Source organism: Cinclus cinclus, chromosome 1 (genome assembly GCF_963662255.1).
Source record: "Cinclus cinclus chromosome 1, bCinCin1.1, whole genome shotgun sequence".
NCBI classification, from domain to species: Eukaryota; Metazoa; Chordata; class Aves; order Passeriformes; family Cinclidae; genus Cinclus; species Cinclus cinclus.
The window spans coordinates 99,104,781-99,125,413 of record NC_085046.1 but is presented as its reverse complement, the minus strand read 5'-3'; the positions used below and the strand labels follow the sequence as shown (position 1 = coordinate 99,125,413).

The following is a 20,633-nucleotide window of genomic DNA, read 5'->3' as shown; positions in this document are numbered from 1 at the left end:
TAGTTAAAACTGCCGTGTAGCTGGGTACCTGCTGGGCACCAAGTGGCCTTGCATTCTTCCCTTGGGTGGCCCAGGAAACTCCCTGGGTGCTCTCTGCACTAATGAGGCAGTGGTTCCATAATATAAATTTGAGAAAAGGTTACCAGTACAACCAAGCACGTGACTAAATGTCACAAATGCTCTCCAGATTAGACTTCCAAAGCCTTGAAGATTTCTTGTCTCACTGTAGAAATGAATCCACATAACTCTCTGCTTTGTTAATTGACATGCTAGGTGGAGGATGTGGCTGTCCCAGAAACTCCTCAAGCTTCTCCACGCTGCAAAATTGGCCGCCTATACAGAGGAGGCACTCTGCAAGAGTCATTGTGGGCTGTTTCTGCATCTGCAGAAATGATCACACAGGACAGTCTACTCCCAGTCAATCAGCTTTTGTACTTAGCATTATTAGAGATGAATATAAACATGGGAGTGGTCACAGGCCAGATGGACAAGGGGAAGGGCAAGAAGAGGTGGTGTAATGAACAAATTCTAACATGTCTAAGGGCTAAAAACTCATTCTAGAACATCAAGGTGTCCCCATACAATCCCTGCTATCCGTTAAAGAGATGGATCCTGTGAGTTGCACTGAAAGTGTCCCATATATGGCCCCAGACAGAGAGTGACCATGCAAAATTACAGGGGCACACTTTGGGCATTGCAGGATCCAGCAGGACATGGGTAATACTGCCCCCAAAAGTGGGAAATTAGAACAAATGCTAACATCAGGACAGTATGTACGTGGGGAGAAGGAAAAGCACAATGAAATAGAAAAACAAAATAGCATCTCTTATCTTAGTCCTACAGTAGTATTTAGCAATATAACAGTTCACAGACATGTCTTTTTAAAATAATATTTATCAGAAACATGGCACTTTTACATCTTCAGGTCACTGAATAGACAATGATTATTCCTCACAACATCCCTGTGAGGTAGGCATTAGATTGCAGTTACTATTTTACATATGGGCGGAGGCAGAGAAGTATGTAATCAATCCTGCACAATTAAGTTAATGAAGTTCAACTCACTTAAACATGGAGAAGCCCTCAGTGACTTGAATGAAAACGGGACAGTGGGGCAGAGCTGATACTTCATCAGTTTTTTATTTTTTCACTCCAATCAATTGCAATGCTCAGGGTCCAACTCTGTTGCTTCCCCATATACCCCTGCAAAAAGCACCTTTGTTAAACAACTTACACATGCTGAGTTGCTCCAAAGTGAGATCTGTAGAAAAAATACACTTCAATTTAGCCTACATATGAATAAAACTGAGAGAAGTTTGCCTGCCCAGCCAAATAGAACAGTTTCAACTTTAGTCCTTTATGACATCTGAGACAGCATTTCAGCCTTCAGGTATGAATAAGTGTTTGCTTGACTTAATCTAGGGGGAAAAAAGTTTGAAAGACTGTGATCACTGTCTCAGAAATCATGCTTATTTTAGTCAAATTGTTTTACTGAGGTCTGAGGGAGGAGGAAATACTTTGGGGTTTAACTCTAACTTTCCATGTGTTTAAAAAGCCCCTTACTATAGCAATTTCTCAAATAAACTTCTCTTTCAAAAATTTTTTGTTTCAAAAATGAAACAGAGCAGGTTTGTAAACTTTAACACAATGAACAAATCCTAGTGTTTAATATACAGTTATTGATTAATTTCATTTAATGAGTTTGTACTGTATATCAACTTCAGGAAACAAAGTATACTTGACAGTATGGCTGTGATTAACTCCTCTTCCTATAGCTTTCAGTTGAGATTTCTGAAGAGATGCACTGTCCAAGAAAGATTCATAGTCTCAACTTGCAAACCACTGCAGCCTGGTGGAAGCCAAGGAAGCCATTGTAAATTAATTCCTGCTGAGTAGCTGATCCACCACTTCCTTCATGTGCAGTATCAGTGACAATGGTCTCCTCCACACTGAGAGATGATCACGATTGAAGAGGCTTGGGTCCACATACTCTAAAAACCTAAACATGCTGCTCTTCCCACCAGAGAAATCTTCATTCTCATTTAATGGAAGCTAGTGGAACCATGGCTGTGCACTGTGATGGGAGAAGAGCAGAGTAGTGGCTTTTGGCAGAAATCGCCTTCATTCTGAGGAAGGGCATGTGGAAAGAAACAGAGGGAAGAGTAATTGTTAACATCATTACCAAGGGACATGTTAACTTCTGAGATTCACTTTTCCTTCTGTAAATTGAAACTTTGTCACAACCTCTTCCCCAAGGAACTTTAACCTTTAAATCCATGCAGCAATTGTAGTCTCTAGAGAAAGGGGAAAGAAAAAAAAAGGCAAAAAAAAAAAAAAGCTCAGAAGTGTACTTTGCATATCCTGCCTCACAAACGGTTAAAGTGCTAAGTTTGCTATATCCAAAAATTAAGCATCTCTCCTACTCCTTTATTTTTTTAAATGAAACTTTATCTTTGGTTTCTTGTATCTTCTCTGTAATTTTATCCTTTGTTTCTCCCATCTTCTCTGTAATTTTATCCTTTGTTTCCCCCATCTTCTCCGTAATTTTGTCCTTTGTTTCCCCCATCTTCTCCGTAATTTTGTCCTTTGTTTCCTCCATCCTGTCTTGTAGATATTCCTTTACTGGTGGTGGTGTGGACATGTAGCCCTGCTTACGTAGGTATTTAACAGTGACGGATGTTCCTCCCAAAGTCACAGTGTATCTGGCAGGAGTTGCAATCTTAAAGAAACCAGAGAACATACCACATAGATAAAAGAGGAAAATAATATCCAACAAAATGCATTTTTTCATGTTGAAAATTTATTTTGATCAGTGTCAGATTCCAAAAATACCTTCAATTTATAAGGAAATAACCCAGCATACAGTGCATCCCCTAGCAATGCATACCTTTTACTTAAAGTATAATTTTGTCAGAACCAGCAACGGCATTGGACTTCCCTTGAAAAAACTGATGAACACAGAAACCCTCCCTGGGCAGCTTGTAGGACAAGCATTCGGCATCTTGATGCAATTCAGAACAGACTGCTTGTGAACACTGAGTTTCTTCCAAAACTGCCCAATCTCCCAGCTATAACATCTTTAACCATATTTATTTACTGGTCTCTTTTAGGCACAGGAAAAACTGAAAAGTCATACTTCCACATTTTATTTGGAGAAGCAACCCCTTCAAAAAAAAGGCAAGCAGCACATCACTTTTGGAAACAAAACAAATGAGTGGCATGTACAGCAAATACTGTACCTTGTTTTTGAATGGTCTGACATGCTTCAAGTTTCCCTAACAAAGGCTTTGCACATATAAAGCAATAAAAAGAAACCCAAACCTGAATGTAAGTAATTGATTTAAACGGACAATGAAAATACTTGAGAGTGATGGACAACTCAGGGGAAGACAAAAATTCATTGAGGATAAAAATAACTGTACTTATCTGGAATTCAATGAGGTGTTTAGACTTTAACTCTTTGTCCCTGCTAATTATGTCAGGGATACAGAAGAACAACTTAATAACTTAACTGTCACCTCAAAGGGCTGCAATAGTTCTGCGGCAAAGAAGTTATTTTAGAAATACAGGTAGACTCTGTGAAGGAACACAGAACACATACAGTTCCATTGCATGGGACTATTTTTACCACAAAATGAATGCTTAAGTACATATAACTATTGAAGAAAGCGAATTAATTCTTTCTGCTGTAAATAAGTAAACCCTGCTTAATTCACCAGGCAAGACTTAGAGCTTACTTACAAACTATAATTATACTTACTTTATACAATGCATATGCAGTTAGTGCATTTCCACTCTGGGAATTTTTCAGGATGTCTACTACGCTGTCTGGTAAGCCAATCAACTCTAGGAATGGAACAACATTCACTCCACTATAAAAGAAAAAAACATTGGCAACTTGAATGAGAACTTGAAACCTGAACAGTAATTTTGAGTACTTTTCTTTATTACACAAACTTTGTAATTTAAGAACAAAATGGTTTTTTTATCTAAGCAGTATACTTACAGGATTTATGTTTCTGACCAGAGGAAAATTAATTTTATTTTCAGCATTTCAAAAGGTGACCCATTTATATTATCCCTGTTTGGTTGAATAGTTCCTAACTTACCTGTATCCCAGTTTATGTTTGGAGGTAAGTAGATGCAATGGTGGTAAAAACATCAACTCAGGCTCCAGCTGTGCATGTTCAATGTCATGCTCTCTTTTGCCTAAAATTACCTTTTTTTTTTTCTTTTAAAATTTCAGACAATGCTCTCCCATTCACTTCTAAATATATCAAGCATGGAATGTGGCAAAAGAAAAGGAAGCAACGTTACATGGACAAGACTTCAGGGGCTTTGTGCTCAGTTGTTCTACTGTGTCAATATAAGGCATCAAGATGGGTGGAGGGAGCTCCCATCACAATTGCTTTCTACTTGAAATCCAGGCAAACACCAAAGGAGAAAAGAATGCTCATCTTTATATTACAGAAGAAAGCTACACACCATTATAGAAGACCCAAGTTTCCAATATTTAGAGATTTTGGATTGTCCATTTCTATTTAATACTTTAAGCATTTTTCTGAGCATGCAATCACTTTAGCATCAGGAACAGCAGCAGGCATTAATTTACCAATAGTTACTAGAACCTGCAGTCTTGAAGGCCTATTCCCAGAGTAGGAAATGGAGACCTAGTAGGAGCTGAAAGACAGCACTAACTGTGCCATTTCATACACCACTGCTATTTAGTCTTGTATGACCAGTCATTCTGAAAGTTATTTTTCCAATTCAAGAGGGTGCTGCTTCTGTGGCATAACTGAAACTTTTTTATAATTAGTTTAATTAGTTTCTAGTTGCGTATTTCAGTTGTTTTCATCTGCCAAATACCTACTTTAGCAGCAGGCTTTAGAGTTTCAAGAAAAGTCATCTTCACTCAATCTGAAATGTCTGGATGTAAGCATTAACCTGAATTCATCCAAAGCAAAATATTTTTATAGCTCAAGACTTTTATTCCTCTGACATGAGCTAAATTTAGAATGACATTTGGATCTATAGCTCCCAGAAAGGGCAATTATGCCAGCTGGTTAGAGTAACTAAAACAAACACTTGTGCAGTAAGGCATTCTGATGTCAGAGTTCCATCCTTGCCACCACAAACCGTTGTTGTTTCATGCTTTCTATTATTAAATATACAACACCAGCAGTCCAGAGACAAACATTTGCTCATATTTAGCAAACTATTTCCAGATAAATAAAACCCCTTCCATGTGAACTAGCACACCAGCAGCTCATGATTGATGTAGTAGCTTTTTCTGATAAAAGCCATTTTCCAGAAAGGCATCTACCACATACTGTGACTAAAAGAAACTAAAATTAGAATATTAGTTAATACAATTTTTTTTTAACCACACAGATATTTAATTTGCAATTAAAAAGTATGGACTACAGTAGCGATTTTTCCAGTGGCTGCCAGGAAAGACAAGAAACAGAAACAAAAGGAATATGCATAGGTTGTGAACAGCTAAGTGAGGTAAATCTATGAAGGGAAAATCCAGTTATGAGGAAGGACTGGGGATGAAGCAGGGAGGAAGTGGTAAAATACCCTGAAGTCCAAGGGCAAAAAAAAGGCCTATAAAGACCTCAACTAGCGATTCATAATCAGGATTCCAAATCCCTATCTTTACCTTTTGAGAGGTTTCTAATAATTTCAATGCCATTTACATCCATGCATTATTTTGGAGAGACAAGCATTCCTTTAAATGTTAGCAACGTACCTGCTACACAATAACTGTATGGCAATAGTATGTACATGACACTCTTATGAATCCTATATAGTTTCAATATTAATCTTACGCTTTAGTCAAAAATGTAGCCACATTTCTCTTTTAAATATAAATGCACTTTCTAACATGCAATAATAATTTATGTTTCCTTTCAACAGTAGATCTCAATTCAACCACCCTACTGGGCACTGCAACAAAATATCAACTTACTTCATGGCTGCATAGTAAAAGGATCCAAACCACACAGTGGAAGTCAGAAGGTGCACTGGAATCATGACTTTCCCATACTGCTTAAAAGTTTTCTTGAATCTCTGAACAAGACTAATTGATTTATCTTGTAATGGGTCGGGTTCTGAAGAATCTGACTCTGCAGGACTCTGCTTGGGTGCATCAGTGGCCGAAAGCAAAGGATTTCTCTCTTCTGATACTTTGTGAGAAGCGTCTGCTGGCTGTGATGAAAAAGCAGTTTTCTTTGAGGCAAAGTGAGCTGCACCCGCATGAAGACATCGTTTAGGAGGGTCCAGTGCCAGAATCACTTTGCACCCCACATTAGACAACACAGACTGTCCTTTTAAGCACTGAAAGACACTGGTGCGAGGGAAGAACCAACACGTCCCATGTGCCAGCTGAGATGCAGAATGTAAGAGACTCCGCTGCATTTTGATGAAGTGTGGATGAAGTTTCTATGAAGAAGAAACAAGAGTAAACAAACTGCATGTCAATGCTGTGATTTCTACCTGCTCCAATGCCACTTTAAATTCTCAAATTGTAAATGGCTTTCTATTCTACTTTAAAAAGGTTTGCCTTATCTTTCTTTGCAGAAGTGGTTACCTCCCAGAATTAAGGAAATAATTTTCTAATTTCTTCAGCATTCTGAACAAAAATAGCCCCTTCACTTAACATACTCTGCTCCTCACTGCTAAAATGATCACTCTATCCCAAAAAAACATTCGTAGGAGCTTAGTACTATCCGCTGCTTTTATCTACGTAACCTGGCACAGACATTGGAAAGTTGCCCTTAAACTTCACTTTTAGTAGCATCTGATAACTTAAGTGATACTTTGAGCATACATAAATGCATTATAAATCCACTGAAGTAAGTGCAATTAAAATTTATTTTTTGTGTCAGTGCATTCTTAATTTTGGTAAAATTTTTCATGTTCTATACTATTTTCAGTAGAAGTTCATAAAATTGAAAAAAATCCAACAGAAATGATTATTAATAATCACATAATAGCCTAAATAGTAACAAATGTAACTTAGCAGTCTGCCAGTAACACCTGTCAGGATCGGGGAAGGTACTGTTAATGTCATTAATTAACATGAGCAAAACTGAAGTGCAATTTTCCAAATGCTGCAATGCAAAGAATATTTTAAAATGGTGGAATAACCCAGTTAACTTTATGATTTTTAATGCCTACCAGTTACACCTGAAAGTTTAAAATAACTGTTGAGAGCTTCCCCACAAAGAAAGGGTTTTTAGCTTTGCATGCATAGATGTCAAGAAATAATATTACCCCCCCAAATGTATGCTTTGAAAGTATTAAATACTCTCTCCTTTCCTTTATTTAATGGTTGCACGTCACAGAACTAACATTTTTTCCCTCAAAAAAAAAAAACCTGATGCTATTTGATGTAACAAGTGCCACTTTAGTTACGTTATAAATTTTGTATATTACTAAACTTTTCCATTTTTGATTGTCACAAGTCTTTGTCCAAACTAGAAATCATTCAAACATAATTGAAACATCATAACTGCTTTCCCTTCACCTGTAGCCTTAGATATATGCCAGGTGCTTTAGTAGTGAATTTTTCTAGGCTGCAGAAAATTATCAATACTTCCTAACACAGGAAGTTAAAAAAAAAAACAAAACTGAAACCATACATACCCTGTATTACTTTCTAGATGTGGTAAGGTTTGTATCTTCAAAAAGTTGCAACTCTTTCACTAGTTCCCCAACTTTCAAATATATGTCTTGAACACATTGATGCCCCTGCTAAAGTGAAAAAGGGCACATTTACAGAAATAGCAACAACAGCAAATTAATCCTATGAAGATTTATTTCTGATTAGCCTGAAACCTTGAAACTGAAGAAGTTATTGGTGTAAATTCCCTTTTGAATACTGACATGCTAATGGGAGATTTTTTTCTGTGTAATTTTAGATGTTCTTCAACTGCGAATTACTGTTCTCTTCCAAGAAAGTTTCATAATCCAAATGCATCTGTTGGAACATTCCTATCTATATGTTTTCTAGGTAGTTTTATGCTACTGTTGTACTTCAATTAATGGCAGAATTACATTACTATTACATTACAATTCTAGAATACTAGAATTACAGTGTTTGATGTGGGGAAAAGAGGAATTCCCAGGTTTCAAACTCCCTGGGAACCTCTGCACCGTTTGTGACACACAGACACACACTTTTGTTGAACTCCTACTAAGAGGAGGTACTGCATCAACAGGGAAAAAGGAACTTGTGTCTCTGTATATGGAAGCAGTTACCCTTTCCTGTTGAGTTACGAACTCAGTGGGAGTCAAGAAGTGCTGCTGCTGCTCGTGGAGCAGTAAATCAGCTACAGGTACTGGCCCTCCACGACTCAGTTTTCTGTAAGACTTCACTGGAAGCAGCAACGGCTTGTAATATCTCTTGTTTTACAAGAAGCAGAGATTCTTGCTTACTTCTGAAATCCAAATGCAATTCCTTCTCAAAATAAGAAGCAGTGAAAACACTCAGCAAAACTCAAGTGTTCAGGTGGCACTCTGTCATATGCCAACTACTTAACTGATTTACGGAAATTGTGACAACAAACTTGGAACACGACAACTGCATTCCTTGCCTATTGCCACTTACAATTCTTTCCTGAGGGATAACATTCTCCACAGAGAACTGTTTTCCCCTCTCACTAATAGTACACAGCACTAAGCATATGCCCCAAGTAGAGTTTCTCAATGTCCAGCCAAGAGACTCAGCAAAAGGCATCCATCTATGGGAAGCGGGGGGCTCTTGACTCAAGACTTCTACTGTTCACCAGTACCCTACTGAAAAATACCTGTTCCAAACAAGCTTTGCAAGTTGCCACCATACAGCATGGGGGAAACCATAATTTTGAGTCATTTATATTATTAACAGGACACTGCATTCCAGCAGCCCTGGAAAGAGATCATTCTTCAGCACAGGAGTAAGAAGCTGAACAAGCATTTCTGAATTTTTCCATTCCTTGTATTTACAGTAGCACTTCTCAGAGCACCGTTTCTAGGCTTTGCATGCCAGCACTGCCCAAACACCTCTGACCCACTACAGCGGCTGAAGAACACTGGGACAGGAAATGACTCCATTCTCCTGAGTGTGGATCACCACTGTGTCCAATGCTCCTCAGGCAGCACACAACACTGCTGTGATCAGTAAATGAGTTTCAAGGCCTTTGCTCACCGAGTTACACATACCATGTAAGACTTAAAAATAGAATGTCACCAGTTGCTTTAGAGCAGAGAACGTTCCGGGGCTATTACAAGACTTTCCATGCCACTTTTTGTTCCTATATTCTCAGATGGACTTGAAAGTCAGTAATTAAAGGCTTTATTCTCCAGGAGGCATGACCTGGCAGGTCAAAAGGAATGTTATCTAAACATCTACAGTAGACCCTGAAAAGGTCTTGCACCTTGTAAGCAGACAGTATGGTTCTAGCTGATATTCGGCACAACTGCTTACTGCTTATTCCTCCACTTTAAAATGTGGAGAAGCACAATAGCTCGATAGATAAGGAAAGGCTAGGATATGATAGTGCTTATGTTTGAGAGGATAAAAGAAAACATGTTTTTTGAAATAAGCTCAACACTTTCCTAATGACTTTACTGAGTTTCACAGGTATGCGCTTTGCTTATTTAAGTGAAAAAAGGAGAGACCCTTTGAAGTGTTGGTACATTGAATATTACACTGCTATGCAGAAGCACTGGGATGAAGGAAGAATTATAATGGTTATTAATAGCATGGTGTAGGAAAGGCACAGGAATAAAGTAACAGATTAATACAGCATATACTTGGCAAATTCATTTTAAAGAAACAAACATTTTTAAAGGGCTGATGGATGCAGCTGCTCAATTATTATACTTTAGTTACTTGGCTCAACAATGCAACAAATCTTTAACAGGACAGATGAACTGCACAATTAATTATGGTTGGAGGTCCAAGTAAGTATGAAACTAGCTGTTTCATCCCTCTAAAACATGAGATGAATACAGAGAAACTTGTCCCTTAAGGCAATCAGTGAAAGTAAGGTACTAATACCCTGTGCACTCAACAGGCAGCAGGAAGTGTGTCAGCCTATGGATCTGAGACACAAATTTCTTCTCTAAGCATAATATTTCTCAAAGAAATTACTGGAGCTATACAAGCTATACAATTGCCCCTCTAACTTTAGGTTGTTAAAATCACTCAGATTCTAAGCAAGTCAGGACAGTAACCCAAATGTTACCCATAATTGCACATAGTGACTTTTGAAAAGCTGCTTCTTCATTTTAGTGTGCTTAACATTTTTCCTGCTGTTACATCATGCTGCAAAGGTATAGAAAAGGACAAGAAGGTACAGGCTCCAGATACCAAGGTGGGAAAGCACTTGCGTGTGGGGTTGGGGCAGGGGGAAAAGCGTTTTAAAGCGTCTCAGATTTCTTTATTAGTTTTCTCTTTAAAATGCCACAAAGAAAAAGTAATTCTGTCTAAACACAATTACAATTCCAAGTTCTCTGCTCCAAGAATCCCATGTGGTCAGTGACAGAATAGATATTAGCTACAGAAACCAGGAAATGCTATAGAAACACTTGTGATACAGTCTCCTCTTCAGCACTGTCACATCCCAGCTAACTCTTTAGTAGGATCTCCAGCAGACTGTAAAATGAGCTGTAGAGACCTTGGCTGTTCAAGACAAAGTCTTGGCTGGGATTCTTGGACATCCATTTAATTCCTGAAGGCACCCCTGTCTCACGGTGAACTGTTAACAAGGCCTCTGGCAAAGGGAGTGCTCTAGGGACCTCTTAAGGAACAGTATAGATTAGCTTCTCATTGCAGTGGTGGAGGTTTTGTTTAGGAAACTTCTGCACTTTGTTATAATTCAGGTCAGTTTTGGCATAAATCCGATATACTGCAGGAGCATCCTAGCTCTTGCATTTACTCTACTTTCCAGTGATAATTAGGAAGTAGGTATCAGATTTGCTTTTTGTTCCCAAGGGAAGCAAAAGTTCAGGAATTTTAAATGCCACAGTGCTGGTTTATGTGACTGTCACAAAGTCATTGGCTTTGGATGTGCGTTAACATTCTAAGCCAAAAAAACTCCAGGGGATCTTTGGCAAACACAGGAGTAACAAGCCTGGCCAATATAGGTATGGCAAAGGCTGCTGTGGAAACTTTCATCAGGATAATTTGTATAAAAATGGTTACCCTCTTACAATTAATGTTTTCTGAGTTATCAGGAAAATTAAAATATGAGAAGGAGGGGTGCATAAAAGATGGCAAAAACTTTAGTACTAAAATAATGGTAAAAACTTTAGTGTTAAGTTCTTTTGTAAAAGAGGTCAGAAAGCATCTGAGGGAATTGAGGGTATGGTATATGTAGAGAACACTGAATTATTTTCTCAGTTATACCAGAAACACTCTGGACACAATATGTAAATATGGATGACTTTAAAGCATTTTCACTTGTCCTACTACTGTTTAAAAAAAGAACATTAATTATACCATGGGAGAGTTCCCAATGAAAATCCATGAGGTTTTTCCAGTCCCAAGGCACCTTTCTATGGAAACAGAGAATTAATTTACATTCTTGTCAGATTTAGTGTAAAATCTAGAAAACTTTGAGGACTGTGTGTGGCAGACCGAGTAGAATTTTGAAAGGAAACAAACCAAGTTTTCAGAAATACTTTTCCACTCATCTTTCAGATTGCATAAAAAGCAAATACAGAGATCTCATCCAAGCAGCTAAATTTAATCAACACCACCACCATACTGCTTACATTTTTAAACATAATAAAACAACCCCAAAGTTTGGATTTTGCCGAGCTCATAAACCAAAATAAGAAAACAAGAAAACCACAACTGAACTGAAAACATATATGGGTGTCCTAAAAATCTGGGAACATATTTTAAAATCATTGTCAGACTAGTGCAATACATGCAAAGCATTGTTTTGCTTAAATTCAGTGTAAAATAAAACTATAAATCTCTTGATAACTGCAAAGGGTCAGCACAGCATGGAATCACTAACCACAGATGGGAAAGTGGCAGTGCATAGGGATGTTTTATGCTTTGTATTAATACCTTGAGTGCATGAATGAACATGTAGAATTCCTATTTCAACCTTTACTACTTTTGCAGTGTCACTCAAACTATCTGTTACTCATTCTAAACTAAGAAACTTGCTTATACTTTGAAGTTTGGGCATCATTAGCTGTGTAGTTTTGTCTACCATTCAGAACTGTCTAAAAATATAACACCACGTTTTAGGTTAAAGGAAGTAATACAAAATTAATCACAGTAGAATTTATTTAAAACTTGGTAAAAGCATGTTAAAACAAATAAAAGACTAAACCTTGCAGACAAATGACCCTAAAGCATTAGCCCCACCCTACCTTTATACTATTTTCACTTAGTAAATGCTATGCTAAATTTTTTTTAATTGATCATATTATAGAAATTCAATACTGCTAAGTGGAGATAAGCCAACAACTTTGTTACCCTTATTCTACCTAAACTACTCTTCTTGCTAAAACACCCTAAACAAAGTCAAAAAAGTAAAATAAACTTTTCCACAGTCCTTACACACCGAGTAATCTTCACTGCTACAATCTTCTAACATTCTAATATTAAAAAAGACATGAAAAGTAGTTTTAGGAAGAATAAGAGACAGACATGTATTAAGTTTGCACACTGGATTCATAAGACACAGCAGGAGAACGTAACTGAATGCCTGTGTGTTGAATTATACATCTGGAATGCTAAGCAGGAGCCTTAACAGCTGATCTGCACAGTCAGTATGTCCATGGTAACTCCATTTTCCTCTGTGATGGAAAGTACAGGGTCTTAAGATTGCATGTATCCGACCATTACATGAAAATGTGAATGTTCTCTCTAAAATGCTTCTAAAAGAAAGGATCACAATCAGCTGTAGTGCTTTCTGCTCTTCAGAACTGTTTTTAATAACTGGTGCTATTCCATCTGTTAGCACTGGCTCCTTCTTTCCCAAGTTTCGTTCTGCCCTCTACTGAATTTTTACATAAGTACAATCCATACTAGTACTACAAAAGGTTCCTGCTCTCTATGATTCTGTCCAACAAGTGTTGCTGGATATAGTTCCAGACCCTCTCAGATAATAGGCACATGCCAAGGAAAAATTTGGCTTTTAAAGTGCAATCTGGATTGATTATTTGTCCATTTGTCACTCTACTGACATGTCTGCAATAAGCAAGGTAGAGAAGTTATGCCTGTAGATTTTAACTAAGCTTAAAAATAGGCATATTATAGATCTATGCAAAAAAAGGTCAAAATGCCTTGTGTTAGTTCAAAGCAGGGCTGTATTCATCTGCTTCTTCACACTACCTTCCACCTTAGGCTAATGATCAAAATAAGATCAGATTCTCTTTCTATTCCACTTAGGTAATAACTTTCTGAATCCTAACAGCTTCTTCTGTCCTTTTATCTCCCAGGGTGTCATTAGTTCATTCCTTCTAAAACACTTGTGGCTTTCAGCCACAGGGCCCTTGACATGCAGGTGTGGGGGATGTAGGGGTATGTGTGTAGTGGTTTGGTTTAAAAAGCAGTGGACAGCTTCTCCTGGATAACTAACGGGTTTGAAAGGGACTTCACATAAGCAAGCCTCAGGTCTGCAGTTTCCCACATATGACTCTGAACTCCCTCAGAAAGAAAAACCATCCCACAACCAAACTTATGATGGGTTAGATGCTAAAACGTAACAGACAAATACAGAGATCAGTTTTCTACACTTCATCAAAACACTGAGAATCTCTTAGAATCCTCCCTCTTAATAGTGCATTGTATTTTATTTGACAAATTCCTCACCTCCTTCAACTGCCACTGAGCATCTCAAGTGTTCTGACTCTACACTTTAACATATGCTGAAACACATTGGAAATATAGTTAATTGTTCTATGTTCAGAGCTCAGATATTTATTTTATGATGACATTCAGAGCTACAGTGCACATCTCTTTTCACTAGTAGAGTCATCAATAAAAGTCAAAAGGTTGCTGCCGAAAACTGAACTCTTCCCCAAGAACTCCTGCTACTCGCGACTTGGATTCTAGCAGCCAAGCTTGCTTTTTAATTCATGGTTTTTCTTGTCACTCAGCACTTCACTAATATAGATAATGTGGATTAGAATAATTAATTTTTAAAGCCTCTGAAATTGTAATTAAATATTTATTCATGAAAAATGTAATGAAATAATTAGACACACTGCAGATACAGTGACTTTTACTAAAACAGATGGTGCTAACACAAATAAAATTCAGCCTTTTTGCCCAGATCTGCTGGGTTTGTGCAGCAAGGTTCTGGTGGAGGGTGGGCTATAGGGGTGGTTTCTTTGAGAAGCTGCCAAAAGCTTCCCTCACATTTAAGAGAGCAAATGCCAGCCAGCTCCAAGAGAGATTCACCACTGGCCAAGGCTGAGACCATTGGTGATGGTGGCAGAACCTCTGGGACAACATGGCCAAGAATGAAAAAAAAAGTAGTTGCACAGCTGTAATTGAGGTCAGGGAAGAGCAGAGTGAGAACATGTGAGAGGAACAGCCCTGCAGACATCAAGGTCAGTGAAGATAGAGGGAGAGGTGCTCCAGGCACAAGAGCTGAGGCAAGCCACAGCCTGTAAGGCAGATCATGCTGAGGGAGCTGTGTCCTTGCAGCCCATGGAGGTCCAGAGAGGAACAGAGATGCACCTGCAGCCTGTGGAGGACCCCATGCCAGAGCAGGTGGATGCCAGGAGGAGGCTGTGACCCTGTAGGAAACTCACACTAGAGAAGGTCCTGTAAGGACCTGGGGCAAGAGGAGGATGTGCTACAGCAGGTTTGCTGGGATGACTTGTGATTCCATGGGGAATCCCCTGCTCCCTGCTGGAACAGGCTGCTCCTGGAGGACTGCACCCAGTGGAAAACAACCCATTGGAGCAGTTCATGAAGAACTGCAGCTCACGGGAAGGATTCATGTCAGAGAAGTTTGTGGAAGACTGTCTGCCATAGGAGGACTGTCTGCTGGAGCAGGGGAAGGAGTCGTCCCCCTGTGGAGGAAGCAGTGGCAGAGACGTGTGATGAATTGATTTTAACCCCCATTCCCTGTCCTGTGCCATCAAGAGGAAGAGTAGAGAGAGAACTGGGAGTACAGTTAAGCCTGGTAAGAAAGGAGGATTGTCAGGAAGAAATTTTTAGGATTTGTTTTACCTCTCATTTCCATACTCTGATTTGATTGGTAACAAATTCAATTAATTTACACACATTGAGTCTGTTTTGTCCATGACAGCAAGCAATGCCTGATCTCTCCCTACCCTTATCTCACTCAAGAGCCTTTCATAGTATTTTCTTTTCCCCACCTAGCTGAGGAGGGGAGGGATAAAGCAGCTTTGGTGGGCACCTGACATCCAGCCAGAGTCAAACCACCACACCAAACCACAGAACACAACCTTAGGTATTCAAATACTTTATCTTCATTAATTATAAAAGGCATTTATTAGGAATATGCTTGAACTTAGATCTTAGAATCAGCTTTGTACAGCCTTCTGCCTCACTTTCCACAGTGACTACCAAACCTGTTTCCTTTCTAGCCTTGATAAATGCCATTTTTACAGGTCTTGCCTCATTGTTGTGTTTCTTCTTTCCATAATCCAACAGCAAGCAACAGTACCATCTGTAATAACACATTAAGTGCAAATTACATTATGTAATAATTGTATAAGACACTTGAAACAGCCTTGAAGTACCAAGTCTTTTACTCATCAAATTCACCCCAAATGCTTCTAAGGATGTCCAAAAACATTCTCAAGGAAGAACTCTGAAGCCTTACAATTAGAAACAAAGTAGGAATAAAAGTAAACCAGTGTGAAACCACTGGGAAAAAAAAAAACAACCCAGCTTCAGTAAAAACAAAATTCACAGTGGAAGCATTGGGTTCGAGATTTTTTCTTTTATTCTCTCACCACATTTATTTCACACTTTCAAACACTGAAAAGCTGTCATTTTTCCCTGCAAAAAATACAGAATTCATCTTTCAGCAGAATTACTGTTGGCAGACATTCACTTCCACTATAAATCTTTTCTAAATACTCAAAGTAAGTGTTGAATTCTCTGTTGTGAATTCAAATTTCTCCATATGGGGAAATATGTGCAGTATCAATCAGAATATCTTGAAAAATTATGTGTGAAGAGGCTGATCATAACATTTACAGAACACACACACACTCAAAACCAGAGTCTTCATCTGATTTTCAGTAAATGCTATTCCCAACATCTCTACAAATGAATGTGAACAGTTCTTATGAAAGAAATATTATTTTTGTTAAGGTCTTGATACCTGAGTGGCTAAACCTTCTTGCCCACTATTCAATTTACTGCCTTACACACAATTTCTTGCACAGAGGACATGCAAATAATGAAATGACACCATCTACAAGTGTCTGAAAGTGCATCAGATTCAGAGAGCTGCTTCTTTATACCAGAAGGAGCTCCAATGAGACTTCAGTATAGAACCCTAATAACATTCCTATTCACAGTCTGAAGCATCAGCATTACAACACTACTGTATTCAGATTGAGAAAGGAATCCTGAGATTGCAACACTGCAACCTTTGCAAGCACACTGCTTTCTGCCAGTTGTCACCAACACGGCCCAAGGCTTGTGCTTCAGCATGGAAACATCCCTCATCAGAAAGTACTATCCTATGGCCTGAGATAGCACGAAGCAAAGAATGACATCTAATTTTAACATTGGCAAAGCCAGTTTTTAAGTCCACAAAATATTAGGAGTGAATAGTTAACTCCCTGGTACACAATGGGGCTAAGCACTACCACTGCAGTTAAAGGTAAGTGCTGATATGTTTTACTAAAATCTTCCACCAGCCACTTCTGGAAGAGACTGAATTCCTGTGAAGACACTCATGTGTTTTTATTTCCAACCAACAAAATTCATCAATTGGAAAAAAAGCTACTGATTTATAATTTGTTTATGAGCACCTGACAGTATTAACCATCACTCTTCCCCTATCCCCCTCCTCAAGGACAAAGTCAGCAAGTCCTAAAGAGCTGCAGGGGATCAAGTGCTACAACATTCTACAAAGCTCCAGTCACAGCCACACAACTTCTTGTTTTGCTTACACAAGAATTGTTACACAGGGCCAAGGTCAATTCTTGGGACAAGATAAAATAGTAGATGCAGGGAATTAAAAATTATAGCCCAGCTAAGTGTCACTTTCATTTTCTGATGTGCACAAACAGAGCTTTACCATTCAGATGGATCTGCTTAGAAGGGGCAGGGTCATGTCTGGAAACATAACAAAACATGTAGCTCGTGTGAACAGGATGAGAGGAAAACTGAGTGATGGAAGGCACTGGACTACAAAGGGTTGGAGATTTTTAGAGGAAGCACAAAGTTCTGATGAGAGTAAAGCCTAAAAGAAGATGTGGCTTTGGTCCATATCAGACAAAAAGTACTAAGTAGGCACATTGCTCTGGCCTGTCAGCACCTGCTTGAATCATAATTTTCTGGACAAAATTTAATATGGACAAAGTGTGTCAGGCTTAACACACCTGTACTGGTACCTTCAAAACTCAATTAAGTTTAGGAAAGTAGAATCACAATAGATCATAAGGACTTTTTTAACGGAATAATAATGTTTTACTCTCATTGGAATTTTATTGTAGCAATAGGGACATGAAGAATGATGTGTATTTTTCAGAGGTGTCATGATTCAAGACTCAAAAATTAAGAAAAAGTTCTGTAACTTGAACAGCACTCCTTATTGCTGTTGTTATTGTCACACTGCACAATCCATTCGTCTCAAGTCAAAAAATCTACCGGGGCACATAATAGTCATTAAGAATCTCTGACCCCGAGTTTGATCCTTGATCTAAAGTGATGGAACTACACAGCTACCTATATCAAGGTAAAATCCTTATGATCTATTTTGATGACACCTGCCTGTCCAGGAAGATTTCTATCAGGTTTTGGGCCAAGGTCTCGGTCCTTTCAGTGATTTCATTCCATTCCTGCTACTGAAATAGTGATGATTTTGCTTCAGCATCTAATTTTGAAAATAAGTTCACTTTCAACTACTTGATTTAACACCAAAAAGAACTACGTTGGATTGTCTTTCCAATCTGCAGGACTAAACTGATAACAAGGAATTTGCTGAGATTCCATTAGCATTTACATTTTTAAAAATTGGTGTTCTTCCTCTCTTCTTAATTTCTCACGCCCTCGTCTTCAAGACTAGACAAAACTCCCTAGAGATCAGAAATGTGCCAAGACACAAACTGAGGGCTCTTATCTGACATTAGGGGACATCAAGAACTCCCTGTCATGCAAAAATAGACTTCAGTTTCTAAGTGATACCTAAGAGCATACACACAGAGCTGGGCCAGTTTACCTGCAGGAAAGACCATCTACAGCAGAACTGCACAGAATCTTTTAAAAACCAAACCAGATCAAAACTTTTCGTACAGCTGCTACAGCCTGTGAAGCCAATCTGCAGACAGTCACACCAGACAAGGAATGTAACTTCTTGTATTTCTTACATACTCCTTAACAGTCTGAATTTACCTCCTCAGTTTTTGCCATGTGCAAGCCACCTGATATCCACCTACCCAAATCATCAAATGATTTTTTTTTCCATTCCCTGATGGAAGTGCCTCTTAGGCAGTGAGTGCAATTCAGTAATGCTGCCACGAGGGTCAGTCATACCCTTTTTACCTCGAACAGCCACTGAACAGAAAAGGAGATAAACACCTGCTGTTGCCCCCATAGGAGATGGATGGTGGGGACATCTGTGCATGCAATTCCCACACTGAAGCAGCTGCAAGTCATATAAGCATAAGCAGCAAAGCACATTCCAAATGAGGAACCTGCACCCTATCTCTTCCCGTTGGCAAACATTGGCAAACTGTTTTATGCTTCTACTACTTGTAATAGCAATGACATCTTGGGGTAAACTGAGGAACATTTTCAGTTTAAGAACTGGTTTTGGGAAGGGATTCCAGGACACTTCATGTACTACTGTCCAAAGGAATGTTTTCTCTTTCAGGACAGTTTGTAGAGGAAATAGACATTAGTGAGGCTGAAGTTTGCAATAGCTGACATAGATCCACATTTCACTTAACAGCCTTAACAAAAATTCTCATGCTTTCTCTGTCTGACTCCCTGGATATCCTTACTTAACAGGAGCGGATTACTAATGAAAAACATAACATTGGACAATAAAACATTTGTACAGCCACTACAAGGCTTCTGAAAAGACAAGACATAGGCAGGTCTAGGAAGAGAACCCTCTTAAGGGGCCTAAGCCACCCACGGTCCTTCAGTGGTAACACAGAACCACGGAACATCCTCAGAAGGGATCCATCAGGATCATCAAGTCCATGGACCATCAACTCCTGGCCCATTGCAAGAATCACACCTTGTGATTGAGACTATTGCCAAATGCTTCTTGAACTCCGTCAGGCTTGCTGCTGTGACCACTTCCCTGGGGAGCCTGCTCCAGTGCCCAGCCATCCTCTGGGTGAAGAACCTTTGCCTAATATCCAGCCCAAACCTCCTCTGACACAATTTGGTGCCGTTCCCTTGGGCCCCGTCACTAGGCACAAGGGAGCCGGGAACGGCGCTGCCCTTCGTGAGGAAGTCGCAGCCTGAGATCCCATCCCCAAATCCCTTCCTTTCCACCCAGATGCTGCAGCAGCAGCAGCTCACCACGGAGCAACCAGGCCCATCCAGCGTCATCTCCCTACCAAGAAACAAACCTCCCACCCCACTTTCTTGTGTCGCGGCGGACATGCTTCAACGCCGGACAAGGCGGACTCGTCAGGGGGAAGGTAGCCGGGAGGAAGGCGCGAGCAGCCCAATCCCCCCCACAAGCCGGGACGGTGGGGGATCCGTCCCGATCCCGCGGGTCCCGCCGCTCCCGCCCCCGCCGCGCGGGTACCTCGTGCCGGGCCCGCGCCACTCCTCAGGGGCCCCGCGAGCCTCGGGCACGCGCCGGTGTCACCAACGGCCGCTCTCGTCACAACCCCCCCGCTCTCCCCCCCGCCCCGCGCAACGTGCGGCGGCGCCCGTCCCCACCATCACCTTCAGGCCCGGCGGCGCTCTCCCGCTGCGCAGGCGCGAGCACCGCCCCCTTCCCGCATGGCCCCCTGGGACTCGTAGTCCCTCTGCCGCGGCTCGGACTCCGCCACCTTCCACAGAACCAGCGTTGGAAGTGACCTTTAAGACCACCCTGTCCAATCGTCACTGCTACAGTGACCCCCTAACCCAAATCGCCCAACGCCAGATCCAGACGTTCTCCTAAACGCCTCCAGGGAGGATGACTTCACCACCGCACTGGGCAACCTATTCCAACGCCTGAGCATCCTAACAGTAAAAAAGTTGTTCCAGTATCTAATCAGAATCTCCCCTCTCCCAGGTTAAGGCAATTTCCTCCGGTCCACTCAGTGCAGGTGCGGTGGAAGAAACCGGCCCCAGCTCACTACAGCCTCCTGTGACGCAGTTGTAGAAAGCGATGCGGCTCCCCGCGAGCCTCCTGTTCTGCGGGCTAAACAACCCCAGTCCCCCAGCCGCTCCTCACAACACACCACGCACGCCGCCGTACTTTCCTCCTTCCCTTTCCCGGCGGTCC

General features: G+C 40.2%; 1 protein-coding gene across 3 annotated transcripts; it reads right to left on the bottom strand.

The window, feature by feature from the left end:
• Nucleotides 1–876: 876 nt before the first annotated feature.
• On the bottom strand, nt 877–20,614 carry FAM210A (family with sequence similarity 210 member A). Of its 3 annotated transcripts, none has more exons than XM_062487722.1 (5): nt 20,590–20,614; nt 7,651–7,758; nt 5,972–6,444; nt 3,761–3,872; nt 877–2,719 (listed from the first exon to the last, which is right to left on the bottom strand). In XM_062487722.1, exons 3-5 carry the CDS (start codon nt 6,418–6,420, stop codon nt 2,420–2,422), a joined length of 861 nt encoding a protein of 286 aa, XP_062343706.1. In that variant the 5' UTR covers nt 6,421–6,444; nt 7,651–7,758; nt 20,590–20,614; the 3' UTR covers nt 877–2,419. The 3 variants fall into 3 exon arrangements, with proteins under 3 accessions (XP_062343706.1, XP_062343716.1, XP_062343697.1); XM_062487732.1 differs by lacking the exon at nt 20,590–20,614 and adding an exon at nt 19,944–20,000; XM_062487713.1 differs by lacking the exon at nt 20,590–20,614 and adding an exon at nt 8,266–9,505.
• Nucleotides 20,615–20,633: the final 19 nt, after the last annotated feature.

Bases quoted from the DNA above. Each gene is read 5' to 3' on its own strand.
- FAM210A (XM_062487722.1), bottom strand. From the start codon at position 6,420: ATGCAGCGGAGTCTCTTACATTCTGCATCTCAGCTGGCACATGGGACG. The intron at 3,873-5,971 runs GTAAGTTGATAT...TTTCTTTTATAG, and splicing joins TTTTACTATGCAGCCATGAA to TGGAGTGAATGTTGTTCCAT. The intron at 2,720-3,760 runs GTAAGTATAATT...GGTTTCTTTAAG, and splicing joins CTGCATATGCATTGTATAAA to ATTGCAACTCCTGCCAGATA.